The 27270-nt window shown below is 37.8% G+C and overlaps 1 protein-coding gene across 1 annotated transcript; it reads right to left on the bottom strand.

Moving 5' to 3' along the window:
- Positions 1-9797: 9797 nt before the first annotated feature.
- On the bottom strand, positions 9798-10394 carry LOC140171054 (craniofacial development protein 2-like). The gene has a single exon (XM_072194231.1). The coding sequence runs from the start codon at positions 10392-10394 to the stop codon at positions 9798-9800; it is 597 nt and encodes a 198-aa protein (XP_072050332.1).
- Between the last annotated feature and the right edge of the window lie 16876 nt (positions 10395-27270).

The raw sequence follows: 27270 nt of genomic DNA, 5'->3' as shown, positions 1-27270 counted from the left end.
AAATGTTATAATATGGCTTTAATTAATTGTGTATGTTAGCTTACTTAGTGTATGAACTTGGCCTAGTGCTTCATGAAAATAGGCCTAAAGTATTTTCGCAAGTGTTTTGTAACTTGATAGTTAGTTTGCGATGAAAGTTTTATATAATAAAAGATAGGCTACCGCTATCTGTATATTATTTAGTGATGTTAACAAGGAAGTAAACATAGGATATAGGTGTGGCATCATTGTGGAGCTGGCAATAGAAGGTCCAGATTGGTCACCCAAATCATGCCAAATTAGGTGTATTGTTATTATTGTAAGTTGTTCGTATTTTCTCATAGATAGGCCTATTTACAACTCGTTCCGAAACGCCTAACATTAACAATAGGTACATATTTTCCACCAGAACTTCCGTGTTCCAAATAAAGGGAGGAATAAAGGCTATTGTTATTATAACCCGATTTGGCATAATTATTCTTATCCACTAATGTTCTAATCCGTGGCCATTATCCTATACGTAATATCAGGAATCGGTCTATTCATTGTTATTTATATACTTGTGTTGAAAGACGAATGTTCACATTTTGCTGTACAAAAGCAGTACCCACTGGCATTAGATGACACGTTAATGTTAATCTACCAAAAAAAACCCGTTGACAACGTAAAGAAAGCAGCGGGTTTAAAAAGCCCCCACCTCGGCTCACTTTTTGAAACTTGGTCCCATTTATAAAATGCCCCGATTAAAATTTATCATATTATCAACTTAAAACATTCCAGAAGTGTTATGTATCTTTAATGTGACGAATTAATTTGTAAGCATTCTGTTATCTTGTTCTTGCGCGGTAATCCAATATCTAAAGAGAAGTTTGAAATCTGGGGTTGGGCGATTTTCAGAAAAGGGTATATTATCGGTGACTGGGTACTTAATCTAAACATCCTCGTCCTGACAACTCTTTCAGAGGATGGCGACTTTAGACACAGCGGTTCTCGGCAGGCAAAGAGAAATTTAAAATTTAGGGTAGGGCGGTTTTCAGAAAAAAAAGGCAATAATGTTTAGGAGAGGTGTTCGTGGATCAAATAAGATTTACTGTTTCATTGTGAATGCTCAAATTGCGAATGCCTTTAAGGTGGTACTACACCTCTTGATAAATTTGTGACTATTTTTGCATTTTTCTCAAAAAATAATAACACACTGCTGGTAACAAAAGTTATGTATATTATAGGGCAAGGAATCCAGTACAGAGTTACTACACTGGAATTTCAGTGACCCAAGACAAGCGGTACGTTATTTATGATAAGAAAAGAGGTACGGCTAGAATGTACCTCATTTCATAACTTGTCTTGAATCACTGAAATTGTATTTATTTATTTTTTTATTTCTTATTTAACCTGGGGTGACCTATCAATGCACTGGCACTGTTCTCCCTTGGTTCCCAGGTGGCACAAGGCCATACATATAATACACAATAAAAACGGCATATAAAACATTATATCATACGGCACACATTACAACAAATTACATCAAGAGCAATACAATAATAAACATCATTTAAGGCATAGGTCATATGATTACACATTACATCAAAAGCATCAAGGAAATATACAAATAACAATATTAGAGAAAATGTTGTTTTCTAATTTATTTTATGACAACACACAATGGATTAAGGTATTTGGGCCAAAGTGAAGTAATTGGATTCCTTGCCCCTATAATATACATAACATTTGTTACCAGCAGTGTGTTATTATTTTTTTGAGAAAAATTAGTCACAAAATGTATCAGAGAGTGTACTACCACCTTAAATTAAAGAGAAGCTTGACAGCAGGGATTGGGTGGTTTTCCCGGTGGTTTTCGGGAAGGGCTAGGGGTAGGCCTACATCATGTATATTGTCGGTGAGTACTTCATATCTAAACATCCACGTCCTGACAACTCTTTCAGAGGATGCCGACTTTAGACACAGCTGTTCTCGCCAAAGAGAAATTTAAAATCGGGGTGGTCGGTTTTCAGATAAAAGACAATAATGCCAACAGCGTTTCTCGGGAAAGGAAAATTTAAAACATGTAAAATCTGGGATGAGCGGTTTTCAGAAAAACAAATAATGTAGGTAGGCCTATAATATAGTCATCAGTTAGTATAAACACCCTCGTCCTGACAACTCTTTCAGAGGATGCCGACTTTAAACAACGGTTCTTGGCAAAAAGAAATCTGGGGTTGGCGGTTTTTAGAAAAAGCGCGAAATCGCGTGAATAACACAAGCTTGAGGTACGTAATGGAATGAGCGGAAGAGCAAAATCGCGTGAATAGCAAAAGTTTGAGGTAGGTGATGTACATTACAGATAAACGCGCAAAATCGCCCCACCCTACTATATAGCCTATAGGCTACATTTTGTGGGTTCGGGTATTTGAGGGTAGTTCAGCATGTTCAGGTCAATTTAGTAAAGTCTTGACCTATTTTATGCTGGTGACTGGCGTTGTCTCTTGGGAGCCAATCGTCTTTAGTCGACAAAAATATTATTATCAGGGCCAGTGGCGTGCGCTGTTTTTCAAAAGTGGTGGGAGGGGGGAGGGCGATGGTATGGGCGGCCGTGAGGGCCAAAAGGGTCTCAAAACCACACAAGGGTCTCAAAAGTACAATAAGGTCTCAAAAACACACAAAGGTCTCAGAAATAAACACACAACAAGGTCTCAAAAATATAATAATGTCTCAAAAACCGGGAAAGGTCTCAAATACAGAGAAAGGTCTCAAAACAGAGAAAGGTCTCAAAACAGAGAAAGGTCTCAAAAACAGAGAAAGGTCTCAAATACAGAGAAAGGTCTCAAAAACAAAAAAAGGTCTCAAAACAAAGGTCTCAAAACAGAGAAAGGTCTCAAAAACAGAGAAAGGTCTCAAAAACAGAAAAAGGTCTCAAAAACAGAGAAAGGTCTCAAAAACAGAGAAAGGTCTCAAATACAGAGAAAGGTCTCAAAAACAGAGAAAAGTCTCAAAAACAGAAAGGTCTCAAACACAGAGAAAGGTCTCAAAAACAGAGAAAGGTCTCAAAAACAGAGAAAGGTCTCAAACACAGAGAAAGGTCTCAAAAACAGAGAAAGGTCTCAAAAACAGAGAAAGGTCTCAAACACAGAGAAAGGTCTCAAAAACAGAGAAAGGTCTCAAAAACAGAAAAAGGTCTCAAAAACACGTTATGGTCTCAAAAACACGTTATGGTCTCAAAAACACGTTATAGTCTCAAAAACACGTTATGGTCTCAAAACCACGTTATGGTCTCAAAAATACGTCTCAAGGTCTCAAACCAGGTATTACAACCGACCGTTATATGTGCAGTACCACATGCAGTACTGCGCAGCTTGCAGATTCGCATGCGAAACTACACATTCCGTCACGCACTTCCGCATGAGGAACTACATATCCCAACTTGCATTTCCGCATGCGGTGATGCAGGTCGGGATGTGCAGTTCCGCATGGGGAACTGCAATATCTTTGGTGCATTTCCGCATGGGGAATTGCAATATTGTTGGTGTATTTCCGCATGGGGAACTGCAATTTGTTTGTGGCATTTCCGCATGCAAAATTAGCTATGCGCATACTTAATATTTTTTTAGAATTATGCAAATTATGTGATTGAAAATGCAATTTTTTTTAAAAACTCTGTAGGTGGTAGGGTTGAGGAGAAATGACGTCCCAAAAATGTCTAATTTTCGCCCTTCCGGCGGCCATATTGGATACCTAAATTGCATAATTGAGTGAAATCGCTTAATTTTTGTCAGTCATCTAATTTGGTCCAAGAAAGAAAATAACCAGACTTAAGATAAAGAAAAAAGTTTTTCAGGGGTTTTCTATTACTCGTCCTAATATATCATACTTATTGGTTTAGATGGTTTGTTTATCATATTTATAATATGAAGACCGGTGGCTATTGAGACATGCTGACGATTACCACTGATTACTGTAAACACTAATCGACCCTTTTCTGATCTCACCGGTGCTATTGATGTGCATCATTTGAGATCTGCGTGAATTGGTAATCGATAACCTTTAGAACTATAATAGAATGTGGTCACAATGTCAAGTTGATCATTATTATAATAGTCATCATTAAGAGGCGTGTAAAATTTATTTTAATAAAAATTAATGTCATTCAATACTATACTAAACCGGCCTTTCGGACAAGACTTTCCAAGATATATTTTCTTTTAATTACAACAAATGAAACGAAAAGTAAAACGATAGTAGGCCTAATATTGAATTGAATAAATGCATATCTACATTCGGACATGCGACAGTAATTATTACATGCGACATAAATTTAATTATTCTCCTTAGCGAGACTACAATAAAAAATAAAAACTCTTACCCACTGTACATCTCGTTTTGTGTGTATGTACAGTTCCCAGTGGCGTAACTAGCGCGGGTAGGCCTACTTCTGAGAGTTATTAATTAACCTCATTATTTGGTCATTTTTCCGCGCATTTATTCAACTTTTGTACCATATGTCACCAGTTTATCTTCAACTTATGCCATACCTTTTTGCGTGCTTCGCTCGCATTTGTACCATAAACTTCTTTTGTCGCCAAAATGTGCAGGATTCACTATACTTCAAGACAATATTTCCAACCCTATCCCTCCCATGTCAAAAAGAAATCTACGCCACTGTTCCGGGGACACATTCCAAGCAGATCCCATGACTCTAACTTAGACTCCCCCTTCACCGTGTCGACAGTGCGACATAGTAATTTAATTTAGCATGATGAAATGCCTATTAAAATCACGCATAGGCCTATATTCACTGCATGTCAAAGCACATATTCATTTGACTTAAACTTTCACAAAAATGCAACATAATTTTGATTAATACATCCCATTCGGAAATACACCAAACATATTGCAGTTCCCCATGCGGAAATGCACCAAACATATTGCAGTTTGTCATGCGGAAATACACCAAAACTATTGCAGTTCCCCAAGCGGAAATGCACCAAAAATGTTGCAGTTACCCTTGCGGAACTTCAAATCCTGATCAGTGCATCACCGCATGTGGAAATGCAATTTGGGATGTGTAGCTCCGCATGCGGATGTGCGTGACGGAATGTGCAGTTTTGCATGCGGAACTGCAAGCGGATGTGTGCAGTACTGCATGCGGTACTGCACATATAACGGTCGGTTGTAATACCTGATTTGAGACCTTGACGTGTTTTTGAGACCATAATGTGTTTTTGAGACCATAACGTGTAGGCCTATTTGCGACCATAACGTGTTTTTGAGACCATAACGTGTTTTTGAGACCATAACGTGTTTTTGAGACCATAACGTGTTTTTGAGACCACAACGTGTTTTTGAGACCATAACGTGTTTTTCAGACCTTTTTCTGTTTTTGAGACCTTTTTCTGTTTTTGAGACCTTTCTCTGTTTTTGAGACCTTTCTCTGTATTTGAGACCTTTCTCTGTTTTTGAGACCTTTTCTCTGTTTTTGAGACCTTTTCTGTTTTTGAGACCTTTCTCTGTTTTTGAGACCTTTCTCTGTTTTGAGATCTTTCTGTTTTTGAGACCTTTCTCTGTATTTGAGACCTTTTCTGTTTTTGAGACCTTTCTCTGTTTTTGAGACCCTTTCTCTGTTTTTGAGACCTTTTTCTGATTTTGAATTTGAGACCTTCTCTGTTTTTGAGACCTTTCTCTGTTTTTGAGACCTTCTGTTTTTGAGACCTTTCTCTGTTTTTGAGACCTTTCTCTGTATTTGAGACCTTTCTGTTTTTGAGACCTTTCTCTGTTTTTTAGACCTTTCTCTGTTTTGAGACCTTTCTCTGTATTTGAGACCTTTCCCTGTTTTGAGACCTTATTATACTATTGAGACATTGTTGTGTGTTTGTTTCTGAGACCTTTCTCTGTTTTTGAGACCGTATTGTGCTATTGAGACATTACTGTGTGTTTGTTTCTGAGAGCTTTCTATGTTTTTGAGACCTTATTATACTTTTGAGACCTTGTTGTGTGTTTATTTCTGAGACCTTTGTGTGTTTTTGAGACCTTATTGTACCTTTGAGACCCTTGTGTGGTTTTAAGACTCTTTTGGCCCTCACGGCTGCCCATACGCTGGCTCGCTATCCATGCTTTCGCGTTCGCTGTAAACAGGCCTGACTAAAATTTATTGTGAATTGTCAAGTCCAAAATCTGATAAGTGGGCCCAGGTTCGGCAAATACAAAAAACAAAACAAAAAATTTACAGACACGTTTGTAGTTAACAAACAATAGGAGAAGTAGTCCTATCAGAAGGTGTGTTGAGGACATGTTCTTCAAGTTGACAGTTTAATTACGAACATTTGCGCCTTTCTTTCCATTGCTGTTATATTGTGTGAAGTATAGCTGATCCTGTATCATATACTGGGGTACCCAAAAAGGTGGTTTTGTTACATTTTGATGTGCAGCTTGGACTTCAAAACAGTGTCGCTTGAGTATTCCTTCACTTAGAAGATTCAATTAGGTCTTAAATTGAGGCTAATTTATTCTATATTACTCATATTTTTATCCTGTTTTAAAATAATTTTATTTTCTTATGACGTTTGGCATGAAATGTGCCAAGGGTGGCTGAGGATTAGGGGGAGGAGGATTATATTAGGGGAGGGATTCGTATCGTAAATTTGATCTAAAACCCCATTAGAAATTTGAATCTAGTAAAAAAATGTCTAAATGAACTCCCAGACATCTACACCAAGTAAATAAATACAGAAGGTCATTTAAAAGACTAATACTTGCTCAGAATGATTGTAAATGTGGAAAAAGGAGGTGGGGTTAATTGTTTTTGCCCGCACTTTCTCATTTTTTAACCGATTTCCATAAAAAGGTGTCAAAATGCTCAGGAGGATGAACCACTTCAAATGAGACGTGTAGGTAAAATGTTTGAAGCATTTAATGTTTTTACTATGTAACACAAAGGTACCCCAGGTTGTGACACAGGACCAGCTGTGCTCTAGGCCTACATGCTATATACTATAGCTGTGGTGTTAGTCTAATAGGCCTATGTTAGGAGAATGTCTGCTGATTACCCCAAGTTGACATTAATGAAATAAGCTGTATTTAAACTCGCAAGGATGACAGTTTTCCCATTTCTTGTCGCAATGTTGTCAGTTTTTTATATTGTTCACATTAGTCGTGACCTTTGAGGTCATTTAGTAGACTTTCTTACCAGTCGTTTTTGTCATCCTACGTGTAAGACCTGTAAGAAATGCCATCTGCACTACGTGATTCAGATGATAGCTGATCATTGGTCGTTTGGGATTTCTTGTTATGTGATTCGTCAAATAAAGCATCCCGCTAGATTCTAAGACTTAGACATATAAGATTATACTTTTAATCTTACACGTTTTTGGCCATTTCGTCGTCGTCGATCTACTCATATCTGAGTATTCGTGACCTTTCTGATGAAGTTTCTCCACTCATGTCGATCTTGTGCTTTGGTGTAACAGCTGTAAATTGACATTTTGGTTAACGAAACAATTCCATCTGTCCACCTGAGTCTCTGTCTTCCTCTGCTTCTCTTCCCTCAACTTTTCCGAACATTATCACTTTCTCTAGATTGACTCCTTCTCGCCTGGCAACATGTCCAAAATACTGTAACTTCTGTTTCCTCACTGAGTTGATGAGTGAGACTTTTCTCCTATTTCATGCCGAACACTCTCATTTGTCCTTTTGGCGGTCCATGGGATGCATAGAAGTTTTCTCCAGCACCACATCTCAAACGCTTCAATCCTTCTTTGATCTGCCGCATTGATCACCCACGTTTCACACGCATATGTTGCGATCGGGAAAATCAAAGAGGAGACAAGTCTAATCTTTGTTGACTTGCTGATGCTTCTGTCCTTCCATAACTTGTGCATGGTGCACATTGATGTTTTTGCCATTGCTATGCGACGTCTGATCTCAGTAGAGCATCCGCCTTGGTTTGAAATCATGGATCCAAGGAAGTTGAACTGTTTGATAACCTCAATTGCTTGGTTTCCTGCATGAATAGTGGTGTTCTCTTCTTGTTGGTTGATGACCATCACCTTGGTTTTGCTTACATTTAGAAAAAGCCCAAAGTTTTCACTCTCCATTCTCACTCTTTCAATCAGGTCCTCAAGTTCACAAGCACTGTCTGCTAGTAGGGTAGTGTCGTCTGCATACCGTAAGTTGTTGATGGTTCTGCCTCCGACAGATATTCCAATGCTGCAACTCTCAAGGGCCATTCGCATAATATACTCTACATATGCATTAAACAGATGAGGAGACAAAATGCATCCTTGTCTCACCCCTTGCTCGATTTTTGAACCAGGTACTGTCACCACATGTTGTTCTAACAATTGATTCCTGATCGTCATAGAGTGTCCTAAGCAGTTCTACCACATGTTTTGGGAAGCCCATTGATACTAAGGTGTCCCACAGTTTTTGATGTTGAACAGTATCAAATGCTTTTGAATAGTCGATGAAGCACATGTAGATTGGACGGTTGAATTCAATAGCTTTCTCTGTAATATTTCTGATGTTTGCTATTTGGTCTCTTGTGCCTCTGCCTTCCACAAAACCGGCCTGCTCTGGGGGATCTCACGACGCATGTGCTGTTTGATCCTCTCAACCGTAATGTACAGCATGATCTTACTTGCATGGGAGATTAGAGAGATGGTCCTGTTGTTTTTTCTTTTTTTTGTGTCACCCTTTTTGGGGAGTGGTAGGAATATTGATCTGGTCCAGTCTATCGGCCAGCTCTTGTCTTTCCATAGAAGATTGCATAATTTGTGCATCACATCCACTCCTTCGTCTCCGGTTTCTTTGATCAATTCAGCTGGGATATCATCATATCCTGGTGCTTTACCTGTCCTCATTTTCTTCATTGCCATCACCACTTCTGATCTCAGTATGTCAGGTTCATTTTCATCAACCTCAATTGGTTCTGTTGCACCTCCTAAACCATCTTTACTTGCATACAGCCCTTGACAGTACTGTTGCCACCTCTGTTTGATTTGATCACTCTCAGTTAGAATTTCACCATCTTCATCTTTGATTACATCCAGCTTTGGTGTTTTCTTCCCTGTGATTTCTTTCACTGCTCTAAAGAGATCCCTGGAGTGGTTGGTAGAAGAATGTGATTCAACCTCTTTGCATTTCCTTTCAAGAAAATCCTGTTTATCTTGTCTGGTTCTGCGTTGAATTCTCCTGCTTAGGTCTTTATACTGCCTTTTGTCCTTCTCCGTTAGTATGCCTCTTGCTTTCACCTGTCGTCTTTCGTCTGCCATTGTACCCACTTCCTCTGATATCCATGGCGATCGGGTTTTTTCTTTGGTTTCGGCAAGTTGTTCTGTGCTGCTGTAGAGATTGCCTTCTTGGTTTGTTCCCATAATTCATTAGGTGTCCACTCTTCTTCCTGTTCGAGGAGTATCTGAAAAGAGTTCCTGACTTCCACTCGGTACTGATCATTAATACGATTAACATCATATCTACGTGGAGGAGTGTCCCGTTTGACTGACTTAAGCTTTGATCGAATTTCAGCAACCAGAAGCTGGTGATCTGAGCCACAATCTGCTCCTGGGTATGTTTTTGCTACATTCACACTCGACCTCCATCTTCGTTTGATTAAGATGTAATCTATCTGATTTCTGGTCCTCCCATCTGGAGATATCCAGGTGTAAAGCCGTCTAGGATGCTGTTGGAATAGCGTGTTTGTTACGATCAGCTCATTTTCGTTGCAGAAATCAGCTAGTCTTTCCCTCTCTCATTAGCTTTGCCCAGTCCAAACTTTCCAACGGCATCATTGTTAACCAGGTCATTTCCACCTTTGGCATTGCTAACCCCAATTATGTGGTAATATCTCTATTAGGAATTTTGTTGATGGTTTCTTGGAGTTCATGGAAGAAGGAATCAATTGTCTCATCATCTGCTGTCGAGGTTGGAGCATATGCCTGAACTACTGAGATGTTGACAGGTCTTGCTTGGAGACGGATGGTTATCAGTCTGTCACTGATTGGATTGTAGCCGAGGACACATTTTGCTGTTTCTCTTGATAGAATGAAACCTACTCCATTCCTCTTTAGTCTATCAGTGCCAGAATAATATACAGTATGTCCATCATCAAGAGAGAAATGACCTTTGCCAGTCCACCTGACTTCTGCTAATCCACAGATCGGAATATTACATCTCCCCATTTCTCTTTCTATAATGTGCAGTTTGCTATCATCTGTCATACTTCTCACATTCCATGTGCCAAAACGATTATTATGCCTTAAGTTTAAGATTTTGTCCTTTGTTCCAGCCCTTTCATCAGCCTGTGAAGCGTCATTACAGGACCTTCCAAAGGTACACGTTTGTTGCCCGTTCCTTTCCCCTCCGGAGCCAGAGGTATCACCTTGGTTTGCCGGGCTGGTGACTGCCCCACTCTTAGAAGACTTCATCATTTAGGTTGTCTTGGGAAAAATAGTGAAGTGGGTTCCGTTTCCTTCTTCACCAACAGTAGTCCTCTAACTCGACCATTGCTGCCAGTCATAAGAAAGATCAAATCATCCGACTGCCAGCTTCCATCATTCTGCTGTTGGCTGATAGCTCTTCCACCAAGAATGAGTACATACATGGCCATTTGGCCATTCATAAATAAACACGGGCGCTCGAACGACCGAACCTCATGTCAAGCAAGAAATTGAACCCAAATTAAAAGCACACTGCACTGCGGACAAATTCGAAGCAAACAAAGAAATCGGTTGCCAGCTTTTATGTAAACTTGCCAAACGCCGCATTATAATTTCAAGAAGCAGCCTATCATGTGTCGGTGTAAAAAAAAAGCACATCACAATTTTAAGTGCAAGACTTCCCTGTGAAGCCTTTTTTTTTGTAGTGTTGGCATGTATTCGTTCATGTGTTTTCAAGTAACTAGACTGTCAGAAGCCTTTCTTGCAATATTTGCATATTTAAGGATTAACTTTGTATGAATTCGTTCATGTACTTTCAAGTTACATGACCGTATGAAGCCTTTATTGCAGTATTGACATATATAAGGCTCTCTTTCGTATGAATTCGTTCATGTACTTTCGTTACCTGACTGTGTGAAGCCTTTATTACAGTATTGACATATGTAAGGCTTCTCTTTGTTATGAATTAGTTTATGACTCTTCAAACTATTTAAATGTGCAAACCCTTTATTACAGTATTGACATATGTAAGGCTTCTCTTTGGTATGAGTTCGTTCATGGACTTTCAAGTCACCTGACCGTGTGAAGCCTTTATTACAGTATTGACATATGTAAGGCTTCTCTTTGGTATGGGTTCGTTCATGTGTTTTCAAGCTACCTGACTGTGTGAAGCCATTATTACAGTATTGACATATGTAGGGCATCTCTTTGGTATGAGTTCGTTCATGTACTTTCAAGTTACCTGACTGTGTGAAGCCTTTATTGCAGTATTGACATATGTTAGGCTTCTCTTTGGTATGAATTCGTTCATGTACTTTCAAGACACCTGGCCGTGTGAAGCCTCTATTACAGTATTGACATATATAAGGCTTTTCTTTGGTATGGGCTCGTTCATGTACGTTTACCTTACTCATGATTGAAAACGTTTTGTCATAATGTTCACTTTGGAAAAATGCCAATTGCGAATCGTTCTCATTCGTTTGTTTGCTTGATGGGTCATTTTCACCTGTCCATTGGTCAAGAGATGGTGATGTCAGGAAACCATATGTTCTGCTTTCATTGGAGATGTTTATCTTTCTGCTTGGAATGGGTATCATCTTGTCCTTATACCAGTATGTATGAATCCACAGCTCATGACGACGCAGATGACGCAGATATCGATTATTGTTATTAAAGAACCTTCTGCAATATTTACACACGTGAGGCATCAGGTACTCCCATTCTCGTGGTCTTTTCGCAGGCATACCTGTAACAAACGAACCATAAAGACTAACCAATCTAATTGAGGCATTTGAACATTGCGAATCTGAGAGACTCGTTTCACTAATTCAATGATTAGGCCTATAGTTTTAATTCACTGAACTTTTTGATGAATGTCGATGTCATTAGATGTCTAAAATATTTTTTGTACCTGCTGTGGTTAAAAGCCATATTCAAGGCATATTGTAACATTTGCTTATTCGGAGACACACTTAATATTTTTCAAAATTCTGGTTTTTTACACGATTGTAGTGTATTAGTAAACTAACATACGGCCCTGCACTTTAGGTGCTGTAGTTTTGTCGAAATCCGAGATTTCGAATAAACCGCAGGAACCGTCGTTTTATTACTATGATGGAGATATTAGTTTAACGTGATGTTTGTAACACAGTACGTACATATCGTGCGGGCAGTCAGAAACATTTAGCAAAAGAACCGACCCGATTCACGTTCGAAGGAGTGGCTCGCATTGGCGATATTATGCACTGGTATACAAATATTAACTGTCTATGAGTGTGATGGTCGAAATATAATCACAAGGTGAAAGATAGATTGTTCCATTCCACGAGCCGGAACGGCGAGTGGAATGGAACAATACATCTTTCACCGAGTGATTATATTTCGACCATTACACGAATTTAAGACAGTTAATATTTGTTTTATATCACTCATACATAAATTCTATTACTTAAAAATACTATTTAAGATAGGGAATACATTTTTTAATCATCATTACATCATGTTTTACTGTGACATACTTCACATTTTGGTATCCACCTTATAACTAAATCGGCGAGTCTAAGAGTCCGCACACGGCCTGGCGCAGGCGCACTACGGCGCAGCACTATGATAGTAAAAACTATCACACGGAGAGGATGATGGTAAAAATGATAAATGGCAATCAACCAATGAACTGTCTAGAATGTATGTATGAGTGATATAATATCAAATAGCGATTTTCTTTGTATTGCCTCATCCGTTTGGGCCAAAATTAAAAAGAGGATATATCTGACAGTAAAATAAACATTTTGTGAAAAGAAAATGCAATTCTATTTCAAAAGAAAATGTTACAATATGGCTTTAAGCAAAATAATTATTTTGTACAGCCAGTCTAAACTCCGAATTATGTTGGCCAAAGTATGGACGTGGGTGGGTTTTGTATTCATGTATTCATTAATATTTAGGGGGTGTGCAATAATTATGTGTAACCGGGGTGGTCTGCCAAAATCGCTTCCCTATGGCCATGCCAAAAAATCTTTGCTCCCCCTTTTGACGTACCAAAAACCTCCCCCCTTTTCACGTACCAAAAAATCTTTGCCACCCCCTCTACACACTAAGATTTTGGGGAACCCGAATTTAAAACCTTAAATTGTCTTATATCATATAAATGCGAGCGCAACGAGCAGGAAAGTTTGCATATTTGAACGTGTTCCTAACGTTTTCCTACACCTTTTAGGGCTTAATATAGAAACGGTGCCCAAAATATCTGTGCCAAAAATCGACCCCCTAGACTTCTCCGTAGTCCACTTGCCCATTTTGCTCACGCTGGCTATTACATTTAAGCATACAACGCTGATTTATATTAATTTGTGTGCAATAGATAGATTTTCACATCTGATATTTTCAGTCACCGTACTTTCTCTGTTTGTTAGCTTGCCAAGTGCAGTGGCGTAGATTTCTTTTTGATATTGGGGGTGGGGGATGAGGTTGGAAAAAAATCTTGAAGTATAGTGAATCCAGCACCTTTTGGCGACAGAATAAGTTTATGGTACAAATGCGCGCGAAACGCGTGAAAATTTTGCTATTTTGAAGCTAAATTGATGAAATATGGTGCAAAAGTGAAATAAATGCGCGCGAAAATGTGCACTTTTGGGGCTAAAATGGGCAAATATGAGTTTAATTTGGTCAGAAACCTATATTCAGGCGTCAACATGGGGGGTGATTGTATGGAGCACCCCTGGCAAAATATTAAACCCCGAGATCTACGCCTATGCCCAAGTGGACTACTTACTTTAGGTTGCGGTTAAGGTTCTTAACACGGGACTCGATTTTAGAGTAACCAAAATTGGCCATGATATAATGCATCTTTAAATGGATGTGGTGTGTGATTGGTCGCCCAGATCTCGTTATGGGCACGTGCCATTACCATTAACTACATCGTACACAACAATAATCTATGGAATTTGCAGCACGTTTGTGCTGGCCACAAAGTTAAACTCTCAGTGGTGCATGGACGTACATTTAGTGCGCCTTGTACTACTATGCTTAGTACTTGTGGTTAAATTGGATTGATAAACAAGTATGATTGACAGTGTGTTTTAGACACCAAAGTCCCGGGGTAAAGTTCTGCTCAAAAGCCAAAGTACATAGTCGAATTTTTTACTCGGGCTTTCACAATCAATAAACTGGTAGATTCCGAAATCAGAATTGTTCAGTATTGAAGTGAGCCATTATAATTATGCAAGATTATGTTGCATTCAATAACTTTTATTGTAACTAATCATCTAATTAAAGGACATATCTATTGCAAAAACAAGTTTAAATTAACTCCATTTGAAGAGAATAGAAAGATTGCGATTTCCAAACGTAGGTATTAGACGTACGTTGATCTATTCAAAACCACTCTCCTGTATCGAAGCGAGGTCACGTATTTAGCCGGTTTTGAAGATTTTCCACGTGCGAAATAAACGTAGATACATTGTTGAAAATGCACAAAATTTGTCCATTTCACAATATGTTAAAGACAGTCAATGATAATGAACATACGAAGGGAAGTCTAATTACTGTAATGATCCTTTTTGTTTGTAACATATCATTATAATAAATGTACAGCGATGTGTTGAAAATAGACTAAATCTATATGCGATGTCCACACGCAGAGATTGCCCATTGAAATGTGTGTGATACTTTGTGTACAAAAAATGACATTGCGATTTCCCATTTTGGATTCCAACGTAATATAAAACGCAGATGCTACGTTGAAATATGCTGATTTTACCTCATGTCGAAGTTCATGCAACGCGCCCAATTTTCAGGACGAAAAAGTCTCATTTTGAAAGTAAAGTCATCATATATGGATGTAGTGATCTTCAATCTACAAAAATATATGTTTTTGGGCGACAATAATATTTGGGGAGCACAAAAATACAATTAAGTTTAAGCAGCATGTTAAGTCAAAATTTTAGTCAAAATCAAACGCGGGCTGTTTGAATTAGGCACTAGGCAGAGACTCAGTAGCCTGCGCTTACTATTAATTTTTCAACCACTATGCCCTCTATCGATCTAGATTAGATTAGATCAGATACTATAGCCTTTATTCCAGCCGACTTGTTCTCCTTCGTGACGAATGAGCACAATCCAGTTTGGAACCGAGACTAGCAATATTTGACACCGTATTAACTTACGTAAAAACGTACGGTCCACGTGCTGCGTTTGGAACATCGCAATCTCTCTAATAATTATTACAGTCATGTTGACACTCGTTGCAATTTTTTTATGCAAAAGAGAAATTGTGTTGGTAAAGTTCGGTCTCGTTCGGGTCCTCCCCCTGTTCGAAGCGAAATTAATTTTCTAGGCAGCGGGCTGATGACGCACAGTGCCATCGCCCGATATCTTCATGGCAGAAATCGCCATGGTAGGTTGAATCCACCGCCACGCATGGCCATTTTGTATCGACCTGTTTAATAGTTTTGAGTCGCATAATGGGCCGAAGGACATCTGACTAAGGCTACTGACAATAGCCCCGATTAGCTCGGTGACTGACCTCGCTGTGTGTCGAGTCGAGTATGGTACGCCATAGGTCATATGCTTTTAGATTACCTCCACGATTGGCCTATACACTGCGCTATATAATTCGGCACATATAAATCAGAATTATTGTCAGTTTTTGACTCAAGACGCAAGCTACTCTCTCAAGACGCAAGCTAACGACTATCATATCTGTTCAAAATATATATTCAAGTGCAAGGAACCACATCTGGTTTCTTTATACGAAATCATTTACGGGAGATATTCATCATTTTCTATCCCGGTATCCAAAGATTTTCTTCTCATATCAAACTCGTGCATAGCAAATTCACGTGTATCGATCCCGGGTATTTATTTTAGTATCTCTGCTGACAAAGTAATTATTAGCCAGGCGATGTGTGACGTAAGTAAATGAAGCGGACACTATTATAGTGGAGAGTGGGGTAATCCCCTATGTTCACGATATAAACATAATGGCCTAGAGCTCTTTTCATGTTCATTCATGCATAGATCATCTTAGATCATCCAGATGATCTATGATTCATGTACAAATGCGCGACTTTCAATGGTCAACAAAGGCTTAGCTACTGGCCCATAGTCTCACGCTCAAATTCTAAGCTTAAAATATTTTTCCATTTTTTAGTCCAAATATTTCTCGTGATTTTGATATACATATGAATTGTAATATCACAATTTACTAATATATAATAAAGAAGCGGCTGATTTTATCCACATGTTTAAAAACCATTAAATTTGTAACACTTGATTAGACTTTTTTTTTCTGAGAACAACTACAGTAGGCCTATACGTTCTGTGCATTGGGAGTGTTTACAGTCCATTCTTTCAAAGCGGGCACATATCATTTTATGACGTCAAATTTGTTCTAGGTCAAATCTGTCCCGTTCGAAGGAACTCACCGCTTACAGTTGGTTTTGGCGGAATATCAATCTTAAACGTCTTATTTTCTCAAAATAGGAGTCATTTTCATTGTACTCATAATATTACCTTGCCAATGATATGATGTTGTCCGAGCAATATAAACTGAGCTCAAAAAGAAACTTATAATTTTTCACAAGGTCATATCTTGACATCCTGTCCATCAAATTGAACCAAAATTACACACAGGTTTACTTCAATACTCTACTCTTAACACATGTCAGTAACCAAGCAGTTATCCAACTGACACAACAGCAAAATGCACTGACATGGAACAGCTTCCTGGACCACATTCACAGCCCAGCCCTGTTTCATGAAAAAAGTTTATGAAAAGTAGAAAGCAGCACCGTTTTATCATCTGTGCAAGGATCTTGTGCATTCTCACAGATGTTTTGTGCTGTGTGTCAAATGTTGGGCTGTGAAAGTGGAGGAAGTCCATGAAGCTGTCCCATGACAGTGCATTTTGCTGTTGTGTCAGTTGGACAACTGCTTGGTTACTGACATGTGTTTTGAGTAGAGTATTGAGGTAATCCTGTGTGTAATTTTGGTTCATTTTGATTGACACTATTTTAAGATATGACCTTGTGATTCACAAGTTGTAAAAAAATTAAGTTTCTTTTTGAGCTCAGTTTATATGACCTTTAATATAAACTCTTTATGACCATTTTACTATAGAGCACTTTAATTTTAATAAACATCGGTATAATTTTGAGTTCAACGGAATGCGTTCATCATATTTTTATCAAAATTAGACTTTGGCATAGTCTACCCCCCTTTCGACCTCCCAAAATTTGCTTGACCCCCCTTTCGACCTGCCAAAAATACTTGCCCCCACCTTTGGCCTGCCAAAAATCTTTGCCCCCATAATTCACCACCCCGGGCGGGTACACATAATTATTGTACCACCCCTTAATTCACCCGAAGCTGTGAGAATGTAACTGATAGCGATGCTATTTGACCCCTGATAACCCTTTTGACTTTTGACATGTTCCCGTCATACTACTTGCACTTTTAAGTCCGATTAAGTATACTCTAACGTTTGACCCCATATGACCTTTGACCTCGAGTGACCTTGGTTTTAATTTGTTCATGTTCCAGTGATATGGAGAACTACCAAGTTTAAACCCAATAGGGCGAAGTTTAAAATTTAGCCCCTGGATGACCTTTGACATCGGATGACCTCGATTATATATTTTTTGCGTGTTCTACTCATACGAAGGATTCCACCCAACAAGTTTAAGCTTGATCGGACAAAGTTTGAAATCTGAACCCTCCCCAATGACCTTTGACCTCGGTTAACCATTATTTTTATTTCACCCGTACATTTTCCTCGTATCAAGGATTCCACCCATCAAGTTTGAGCCCGATCGGACAAAGTTTGTAATTTTGACCTTTGACCTTGACCTCCGATGACTTTTAAAACCATCCGGTCAACATGCTTTTCCCGATACCCATCTATATCCAAAATATCGGGGCGATGCTTCGAAGCGTGGTGAAACGCATAGCCGGACAGACACACACGGACACCCCAACACACCCCATACACAGACTTCGCTCATTATTTTAGTAGTACTAGTTCACCCGTAGCTGTGAGAGTAACTGATAGCGATGCTATTTGACCCCTGATAACCCCTTTGACTTTTTGACATGTTCCCGTCAGATCGATGATTCTTTTTTACCACTTTTAAGTCCAATTGGGCATACTCTAACGTTTGACCCCATATGACCTGTGACCTTGGTTTGATTTTGTTCATGCTCCTGTGATATGGAGAATTATATATTTTCACCAAGTTTAATACGGCCCATACACGATCAATTTGATTGATCAATATCAAAGACCCCGGATACAAGAGTGGATACAAAATCTACCACCTGTCTATCCCTGTGTACTACTATACACACGAACATAATAGTGATTTTATTGTCCCACCGTCAATAAAATCAAACTAGATTAGATCTCTTCAATAATATTGAAGTGAAATATCATTTTGTATCCAAGTCTGCACATGGTCTCAATATTGATCAATCAACTTGGTCGTGTATGGGCCGCATTAGTCAAATCGGGCCGAGTTTAAAATGTAGCCCCTGGATGACCTTTGACCTCGGATGACCTCGATTATATTTTTAAGTTTCCCTCATATCAAGAATTCCACCCACCAAGTTTCAGCTGAAGTTTGAGCCCGATAGGACAAAGTTTGAAATTTTGACCTTTGACCTCCGAAGACTTTTAAAACCATCCGGTCAACATGCTTTTCCCGATACTTATCCATAGTATCCGAAATATCGGATCGATGCGTCGAAGCGTTGCAAAACACATAGCCGGACAAATACGTGCACCCTCACAAACACAGACTTCGCTCATTATAATGTGATGCGATCAAGCAAAATCAGTCGGAACAAGGAAATATTTCCTTTTGTTTCCTGTTGTTTTGGAAACTCTTTAATTGCTCATATCTTTGAGACTGGTTGTTCAATTTCAATAGGGTTTTCATCAAAATGCAGCTTTGTAAATGAATTTTACTCTCCTATAAGAAACTGAAAATGTATTTTGTCCGAGTTCCGACTGATTTTGCTTGATCGCATCACATATGTGACCGTCCACGGCGAATGAGCCGTAAATTCCTCCCCGGTCAATTTTGTTTTATTTCGTGTTTAAAAATAAACATCATAAACTTAAAATGGTACATCATTTGACTTCAAACGATATCCAGAAGCGGGGTTATGGTTAGTTAAACTTTGCTCCTTCAACAAAATTATAGCTTTTTTCGTTTTACGTGTGTCTCTTTTTCCACATTGCTGGCAATAAATATCAAACAGTCATAATTGGTGGTCATTTCAAATCATCCCCAAGTCAACGAGGTTTAAGAATGTTCTCTCATTGTTAATTGTTGGTTATGCATACCTATACAAAATACAATGCCTGGTAACCCACCACTTGAAAAGGATTTAGCAAAAGCAAACAAAGACCAGAGCTATTAAAAGTGCTATAGCCATCTAAGGTAGAAGCTTATTATCCACTTCAATAATAGGATTATTGATTAGTGTTGTGACTATCAAAATAAGACAGATGTCGCGCCAGCTTAAGTGACCGATGAATACGTACATATTTTACACCATAACTCAGAATACAATTTAGGGAATTTACGGCTCGTTTGTGCTGCCGGGTCACATATATAGATAGATAGATGTGTATAAGAATATATTCTTTACCTGAAAATAAAAGAACGCTCACTGGCTGTAACTGATAAATACACTCCACCGAATTTGATGTTTCAGAGTTAATTCACCTTCTGTAAGATGATCACATAGGTTATTTGCGCCGAAAGAGTTATACCTGTGTGCTATAATGGGTGAAAAGTCTATATATTCTTTAATGTGCAACCACGCTCTAATGGACTTATGAAGGACGAGCTGTCGAAGCTGCCATGCTGCCATGGCTGTCTACACATATCAATGAACATCAAAAAGGCGCGTTGTTATTTAAATAGTGTATTGTTATTCAAATTTGCTCCCAGGTCTTAAACGAATCCAACGAACCATAACCAAACTGGTCTTGTTACTGTTCAATTGGGTGAAAAATCGATGTTGTTGAAACCTCAGCGCACTGAATGGTCTATTGTTCTATTGTGTCCGATTTGAGCGCTGACATATTGGAAAATGTTGCCAATCAATATTCATGAGAGTGTACATTCAACGTCCAATTTTCAAAATTGGGTGACTTGTGCTTGGCAGGTGTAAAATACATCTGACTGGGCGTTTTAAATACGTAACGCATAAAGGCATTGACATCATCGAATGGCTGCCTATAATAGTGCTGTTAGTCTTAGGCCTATGTGGGGGGGCTGTGTTTAGTTTCTATTATAATTATTATAAGGCCTACATTTATTTGTCATTCCTTTCTTTTCCTTTCTCTGTACTTATTCTTTCCTTGCTAAAGTATCACTCCCTCTTCTTATCTCCCTTCCTTCTCCATCCCCTCATACTTTTGTCCCTCTTTCTCTCATCCTCCAGCCCCCTCTCATTCTTCATGTCCCCTCCTCCACCTCTTCCTCCCTCATCCCCTCCCAAGACCTCTCACAAAAGAGCTTCCCCCCTTCAGTACGCCACTGTTTATGACATTCTCCTTCTTAAAATAAAATAAAAATCAATTTGTGAAACAACTTTTATATAGGCCTATACCGGTATACTTTAATATTATATGTTACATGTACATACGTAGCTATTAGCATTATACAGTACTAGACATGCAGACATGGCAGCCTTGGTGTGTAATCATTCAGCAAGCGCATTCAATTTATTTAAATGAAGCACCTACAGTCAGTGGGGTGACAACGAACTGCATCAGCGGCTAATGTGTGCCTTTTGTACATACGGCTACTCAATCACACCCTTGGGTGGTATGACAACAAAAGGTACTTTTCGTTATAGTAAGCGCTTTCACGCGACTTTCGTTTGATCACTTGTTGACAGTAGTCTGCTAGGTAAAGCGTTCATACACTGTCGGGTCAGCTTACCGATTTAATGGTGGAAGCCCTTTGTCCCAAACAAAAGGTACCTTTCGATGAATAGCTTGTCAGATTTCAAATCGGCACAAGTGTACAATGCGTTACATAATCTATTGCCTCTCCATTCTTAATAGCTCCATAGTTGAAACCAACGCTCTGCAGGGTCTATTGTTCTATTGTTTCCGATTAGAGCGCTGACATAAACGGTTCCAAAAAAGTAAGTCCCCCCTAAGACATTTTAGTATAACCCAAAAACGGCTTGATAAATTTTCTTGTTTTAAAGTTTGGAACACAGGCTGATTAGTTATGCATCAAGTGAGCGGGTTTTGTTGCTACTTTTTATCATCTTTATTGCAAAATGCAGCCATTTATGAAATTTTCGGCCAAAAAAAGTTGCATTTTTCTACATAGGCTTTTTATGCTTCAATTTGTATTTGACAATTTTTTCCTTTATAGGGGTACTACACCCTCGATAAATTTGTGTCTATTTTTGCATTTTCTCAAAACTAATAACACACTGGTACAATAAGGTACCGCTAGGATGTACCTCATTTCCTATCATATATGCTGAACCGCTTGTCTTGAGTTACTGAAATTTCAGTGTAGTAATTGGATCCATTGCCCCAATAATATACATAACTTTTGTTACCAGTGTGTTATTATTTTTGAGAAAAATGCAAAAATAGTCACAAATTTACCACAGGTGTAGTACCCCTTAATGAGTAATTTAATCAAAAAGAAGCATAATTTAATTAAATTAAATTTAAGCTTTTCCTGATTTAGGTGTCACACATTCAAAAACAATTTTTATGGTTCAGTGAATAAATTAAAATGAATGCTGCAGCTTATTAATGTCTTTCAATAATGAATAGGCCTTCCTTCATGTGAGATGACTTCTAGCATCGTTCTTCTCTGCTGTTGGTCAAGCTGGTTCCCCGCATGCTGCAAAATTTACTGCAAAGTCCTCTAAGGTGGTGTTGTCCCTCACTTGTCCGCTTGTAACAAGTTGAGTCTTGATAAAGTTGAGTCTTGATAAAGATCGATAATTTCAAGATATATTTGTCAATTCGTTTTATATATTGCTATTTAGTTGTTTTCATCGATATAGAAACAATCTCATCTTACCTCGAGTCAAGAAAGTCTTTTGTGAGAAATCTATTAAATATGCAGGTATAAAGCTTTGGAATGCTATTGATTCTGATATCAAGTGCTCGTCATCAGTGAAGCAATTCCGGAAAAAGTATAAACAACATCTTATGCAAAGCTATTCTTAGTCTTTCAATCATGTGTACCTCACCAATATTTTGTTCATTAATTTCATTAATTTACTTCAATAATTAGTTTTTGATATGTGCATTTTGTTTTTGTTTTTTCTTTGTTTTTTCCTTAAATGTTAACATAGGATATGTCATTGATGGACATGACAGCTGGTTGGTTGGACTCGGCATTTTTTGTTGTCTACCAACCTGCTGCCATGTCAAATAAATGCCATATACCTGTATCAAGGTGTTACAGAGCTACAGGCCTTTGGGCCTTTACTGTAATTCCTTCACTCATCGTTGTATTATGCATTTCCATAATTATTATATTTGTATTATTATTTATATCTTTATAATGTATTATTCTTATGTATTTTTCTTGTATCATGTAATGAGTGAAAAGATAATAATAAATCTAATCTAATAAATCTAATCTAAAGGCCACCCTTATAAATGGTTTTTGAACCATTCAAGGAATAACCACTTGAAACAAGTGTATAGGGATCCAGCATAAAACATCTAACCAGGAATCTGTTGGTCCATTGGTTAAATTAATCAATGAACACAAGATATCATTGAAGTTACAGTTGTTCCTTCCTAATAAATTTAATTAGAATGAAAAACTTATTAAATTTACGCATTTTAATGCATACAAAAAGCCAATTTAGAAAAGTGCAACTTTTGTTGCTGAATAAAATTTCAAAAATGGCTATATGATTACTCACTGAACCATAAAACATGTTTGAAATGTGTAAAAATTAATTCATGAAAATCTTAAGGGCTGGGGTATGAACGTTTGGACGGTATTTATTTTGGGCCATTAGAGCGCATCAGACATATCGAATTGCATTCTGAATACGAAGAATGTCATTCTGATATCAAATAATTTTGATTTTTTGAAATTCGCAATTTAATACACATTTTATGGCAAATCATTTTAGATCCCTTAACTGAAGTTATTTTAACAAAAAACAAAAAAAATATAGAAACATTCCTTTTTGATTAATTTTCTTCAGGTGATAGAGGTCTGAAAGCAAAAGTCATGCATAAAAAGCTTATGTAGAAAAGTGCAGCTTTTTTTTGGCCGAAAATTTTATAAATGGCTGTGTTTCTCAGTGAAGATGATAAAAGATAACAATAAAACCCCGTTCACTTGATGCATAACTGATCAGCCTATGTTCCAAACTTTAAAACAAGAGAATTGATCAAGCCGTTTTTGGACTTTGGAACCGTTTATTGGAAAATGTTGTCAATCAATATTCATGAAAGTGTACATTCAACCAGGGCACCGACACTACTTCATTTGCATACCAAAATGACCCGTCTCCTCTGCAGCCAATTTGGTTCCGCTCCATCGAAATCAAGCTCGTCACGGAGGAGACTACCCTCCTTTGTGTTTGTTCATTTGTGTATGGAGAGCCCTTCTTGGAGTCCGTAATGACTTGGGCTACGCTCTCAGCTAGAGTCCGACGCTGCATTGCACTAGAAATACCTTCTCTGTGAAATCGCTATAGAGCCAACCGGGAACACGTATTCGTTTTGAAAATATAGCATTAAAATTAGTATCACCCTTGTGGCCCCGTGCAGTGGAACCCTTAATTCTTTCATTAAAAGGAAATTAAAAAACAAACAAACACGGTGCATCTATAAAATGGGCACAGCAATTTGTCTCAAATATGAATGAATTTTAAGAAACATACGGGATAAGATGAACATTGACCTGACGCCATGATAGTAAGTTTCTATAGTAGGATCTATTAGTCTTTTTATATACAATGTATATACCGTATTGTCATAATACCAATATTTGTCATTATATATAATGAGTAATATTTAGCAACGTAAATGTGCAGTTCATATGCACAATCGAATACTGATCTTTATGATATTCAGGTTTTTGTACTTCACATATAACATGTCACATAGGAGGTCATACGTGTTGACCTTCATCTATTGTATTTGTTCATCTGTGTATGGAGAGAAGAAACGCCATTAAAACTCCATCAGTATTAGGGCGTAGTTCATTGAACTCCCCGGATTGCTATTCCAAGTACTTTGATAATAAAGATAATATGTATTAATGGGTCGAGGCGATTGCATTGAAAAACCTAATAAATTATTCATAACAGTTACGTAATCAATCGATAGTGCTTACACTTTTCACTTGCAAGCCACCAAAATTCGTAATCTTTTAGCGTTGGAAAAGAAACCACGTGAATAGAGTGCCCTCTCAAGAATATCTACTATCTGATTCAACGTTCAGTTTTCGAAATTGGGTGACTTGTGTTTGGCAGGTGTGAAAGTGAAATACATCTGACTGGGCGTTTTAATTACGTAACGAATAAAGGCATTGACATCATCGAATGGCTGCCCAGTGCTGTTATGTGTTTAGTTATATAGGCCTAATAATTATTATTAAGTGTATTCATCATTCCTTTCTTTTCCCTTCTCTGTACTTATTCTTTCCAAGGCCTACATTTTATCACTCCCTCGCTCTCCTTGTCCCCTCTCACCCTCCCTCTATCATTCCCATCATTTTCCTTATTTTCAATTTATTTAAGGGATCTAAAATGAGCGTTTATTGCGTTTCGACAGTATTTTTTGTAGGACATGAGAGCACCTCAGACCTATCGAATTGCATTCTGAATACGAAGCATGTCTTTCTGATATCAAATAATTTTCATTTTTGAAAATCACAATATAATACAAATTTTATGACAAATTATAAAAATTTGATATTTTTCAAATTTTTGATATATAACAGTCCTCGAAGTAAATTATATAAATCTAATGATATATTCTTAAAGTGTATGTAGCAGGGAGGAAAAGCCGACGGTCAATTGAAATTTTGACCTTTCATATTGAAGATATGGATTTTTTTCCCAAAAAGACCTATTTTTTTGGTGTTTTGGGAAAAAAATCCATATCTTCAATACAAAAGGTCAAAATTTTCAATTGATCGTCGGCTTTTCATCCCACCTACATACACTTTAAGTATAAATCATCAGATTTATAAAGTTTACTTCAAGTACTGTTAAATATCAAAAATATCAATTTTAATGATTTGCCATAAAATGTGTATTAAATTGCGAATTTCAAAAAATCAAAATTATTTGATATCAGAATGACATTCTTCGTATTCAGAATGCAATTCGATATGTCTGATGTGCTCTAATGTCCCAAAATAAATACTGTCCAAACGTTCATACCCCAGCCCTTAAATGAAGCGCCTAAAATCAGGTGGATGGCACACCACTCCACGCCATACATAAATTATCCCAGCCACATTTCCCCAATATGAAATCTAAAAAAAGTAAAATTATGTTGGGCAGAGGTGGGGTTCGAACTCACGGCGCACTGCTATCATGGATACTCTATATAAGCCTAGCGCCTTAGACCGCTCGACCAATTGTCTTGTTGGTATCTATTTTGAAACTTATTTGAACATATAATCGCAACTTCAACATAGGCCTACCACGTGACAAGTAAAGGCAGAAAACGTACCATATTTTGGAATTTTATTTGCTTAAAAAGATTTATGTGTATTAATAGCGCTCAATTGTTGTTAACTGCGTGTTCTACATACAGAACTCTGACAATAAATGGGCCTCTACATGGACAATACATTATATCGATTTTGACTCGCCGGACACGTGCTCGTATAACATGTGTGTCAGTATAATACTATAGTGGAGTCTAACATTTTTCTTGTATACACGTTCGATGTTTTTATCATTTATATTAAAAATCCACATTAGACATCAATTTTTTTTCAGGAAATAAAAGATTAGATTACGATAAAAACGAAACAGTAATCTTTGGCGGGGTCTAATGTAATTTTTACATAGAATTTTCAACGTTTATTCTCTCCTTATTCTTACTCAATTAAAAAATATTTTGGCGTATATAAAATTGAAATAAAATTCTCTGCTTCTTAAACGACATCAAATGTGCCACAATTGGGTATCACGAATCGTTATATATGATGTGCAGTAAATATTCATATATTCTTTTATACATAGGATGCTTCAATTTTGACACAAATTTAAAAAAGGTAACCACGCTTCCCTAGAATGTGCAATAAATTAGCATTTAAAGTTTTCTGATTTTTACAGCATTCTAGAAACTCTTGCCGTTTGGCGAAAAGAGGAGTAATTTGATTGAATGGACTGCACTGCGCCATGATAACGGTGAAGGACACCGGTTCAAATCCTTTGTTTGGAGCCAATCGATAAAAGCACGCAAGGCCTCTATAAGCTGTCCTCAATTGCATGATTGGTATGATAATTTAATGTGAAAGTCTTAGGAATGAAATCAAAACCCGACCGGCGGTTCCGGGCCGTTCCGTCCGAAAATAATGTTGCTCACGGATATGTTCAATATAATAAGTTTAAGGTATGCCAAGTTGTGTACCCATCATTTTAGTGTAAACTGTGTGTATGTTGATTACGTCGTAACTTTAAAATTATTGATGTAAAACTTTGTTAAATGACGACATACGGCAGCTATTACAGTCTTGCAACTGCCAACGGTATATTCTTATCGTTTTGCACATAACTAGCCCCAGACAGGGTCTAATTCTGCATAAAACCGGGCAACGTTATTTCTATAGATCTGCTGCGCATTCAAATTGCATTGTATTGCATCGTAATTTCATTTGTGTCTATGCTAATTATGTTTACACAACATGAACTCACGTGTTTTCAAGCAAATTCGCCGATAATAGGTGATCAAAAGCGATCGGAATGTTACAAAAGTACAGATCGCATTCAGCTTACTTCATATGAGATGATCTTTGGAAAAATACGGCATAATTTGTCTTGGTGTTTGCGGAATGCCATGCAGTAAAATATTAATACGTTGCGGCAATTCATGATTGACAACTAACAATCGGCGTGTCCTTCGTATCCTCCACTGTCAATTTCTTATCCACTCACTAAT

The sequence above is a fragment of the Amphiura filiformis genome, chromosome 15 (assembly GCF_039555335.1).
Source record: "Amphiura filiformis chromosome 15, Afil_fr2py, whole genome shotgun sequence".
In the NCBI taxonomy this organism is placed as follows: Eukaryota; Metazoa; Echinodermata; class Ophiuroidea; order Amphilepidida; family Amphiuridae; genus Amphiura; species Amphiura filiformis.
Note: the sequence above shows the minus strand (reverse complement) of the source record. Positions and strands in the feature narration are given on the sequence as shown.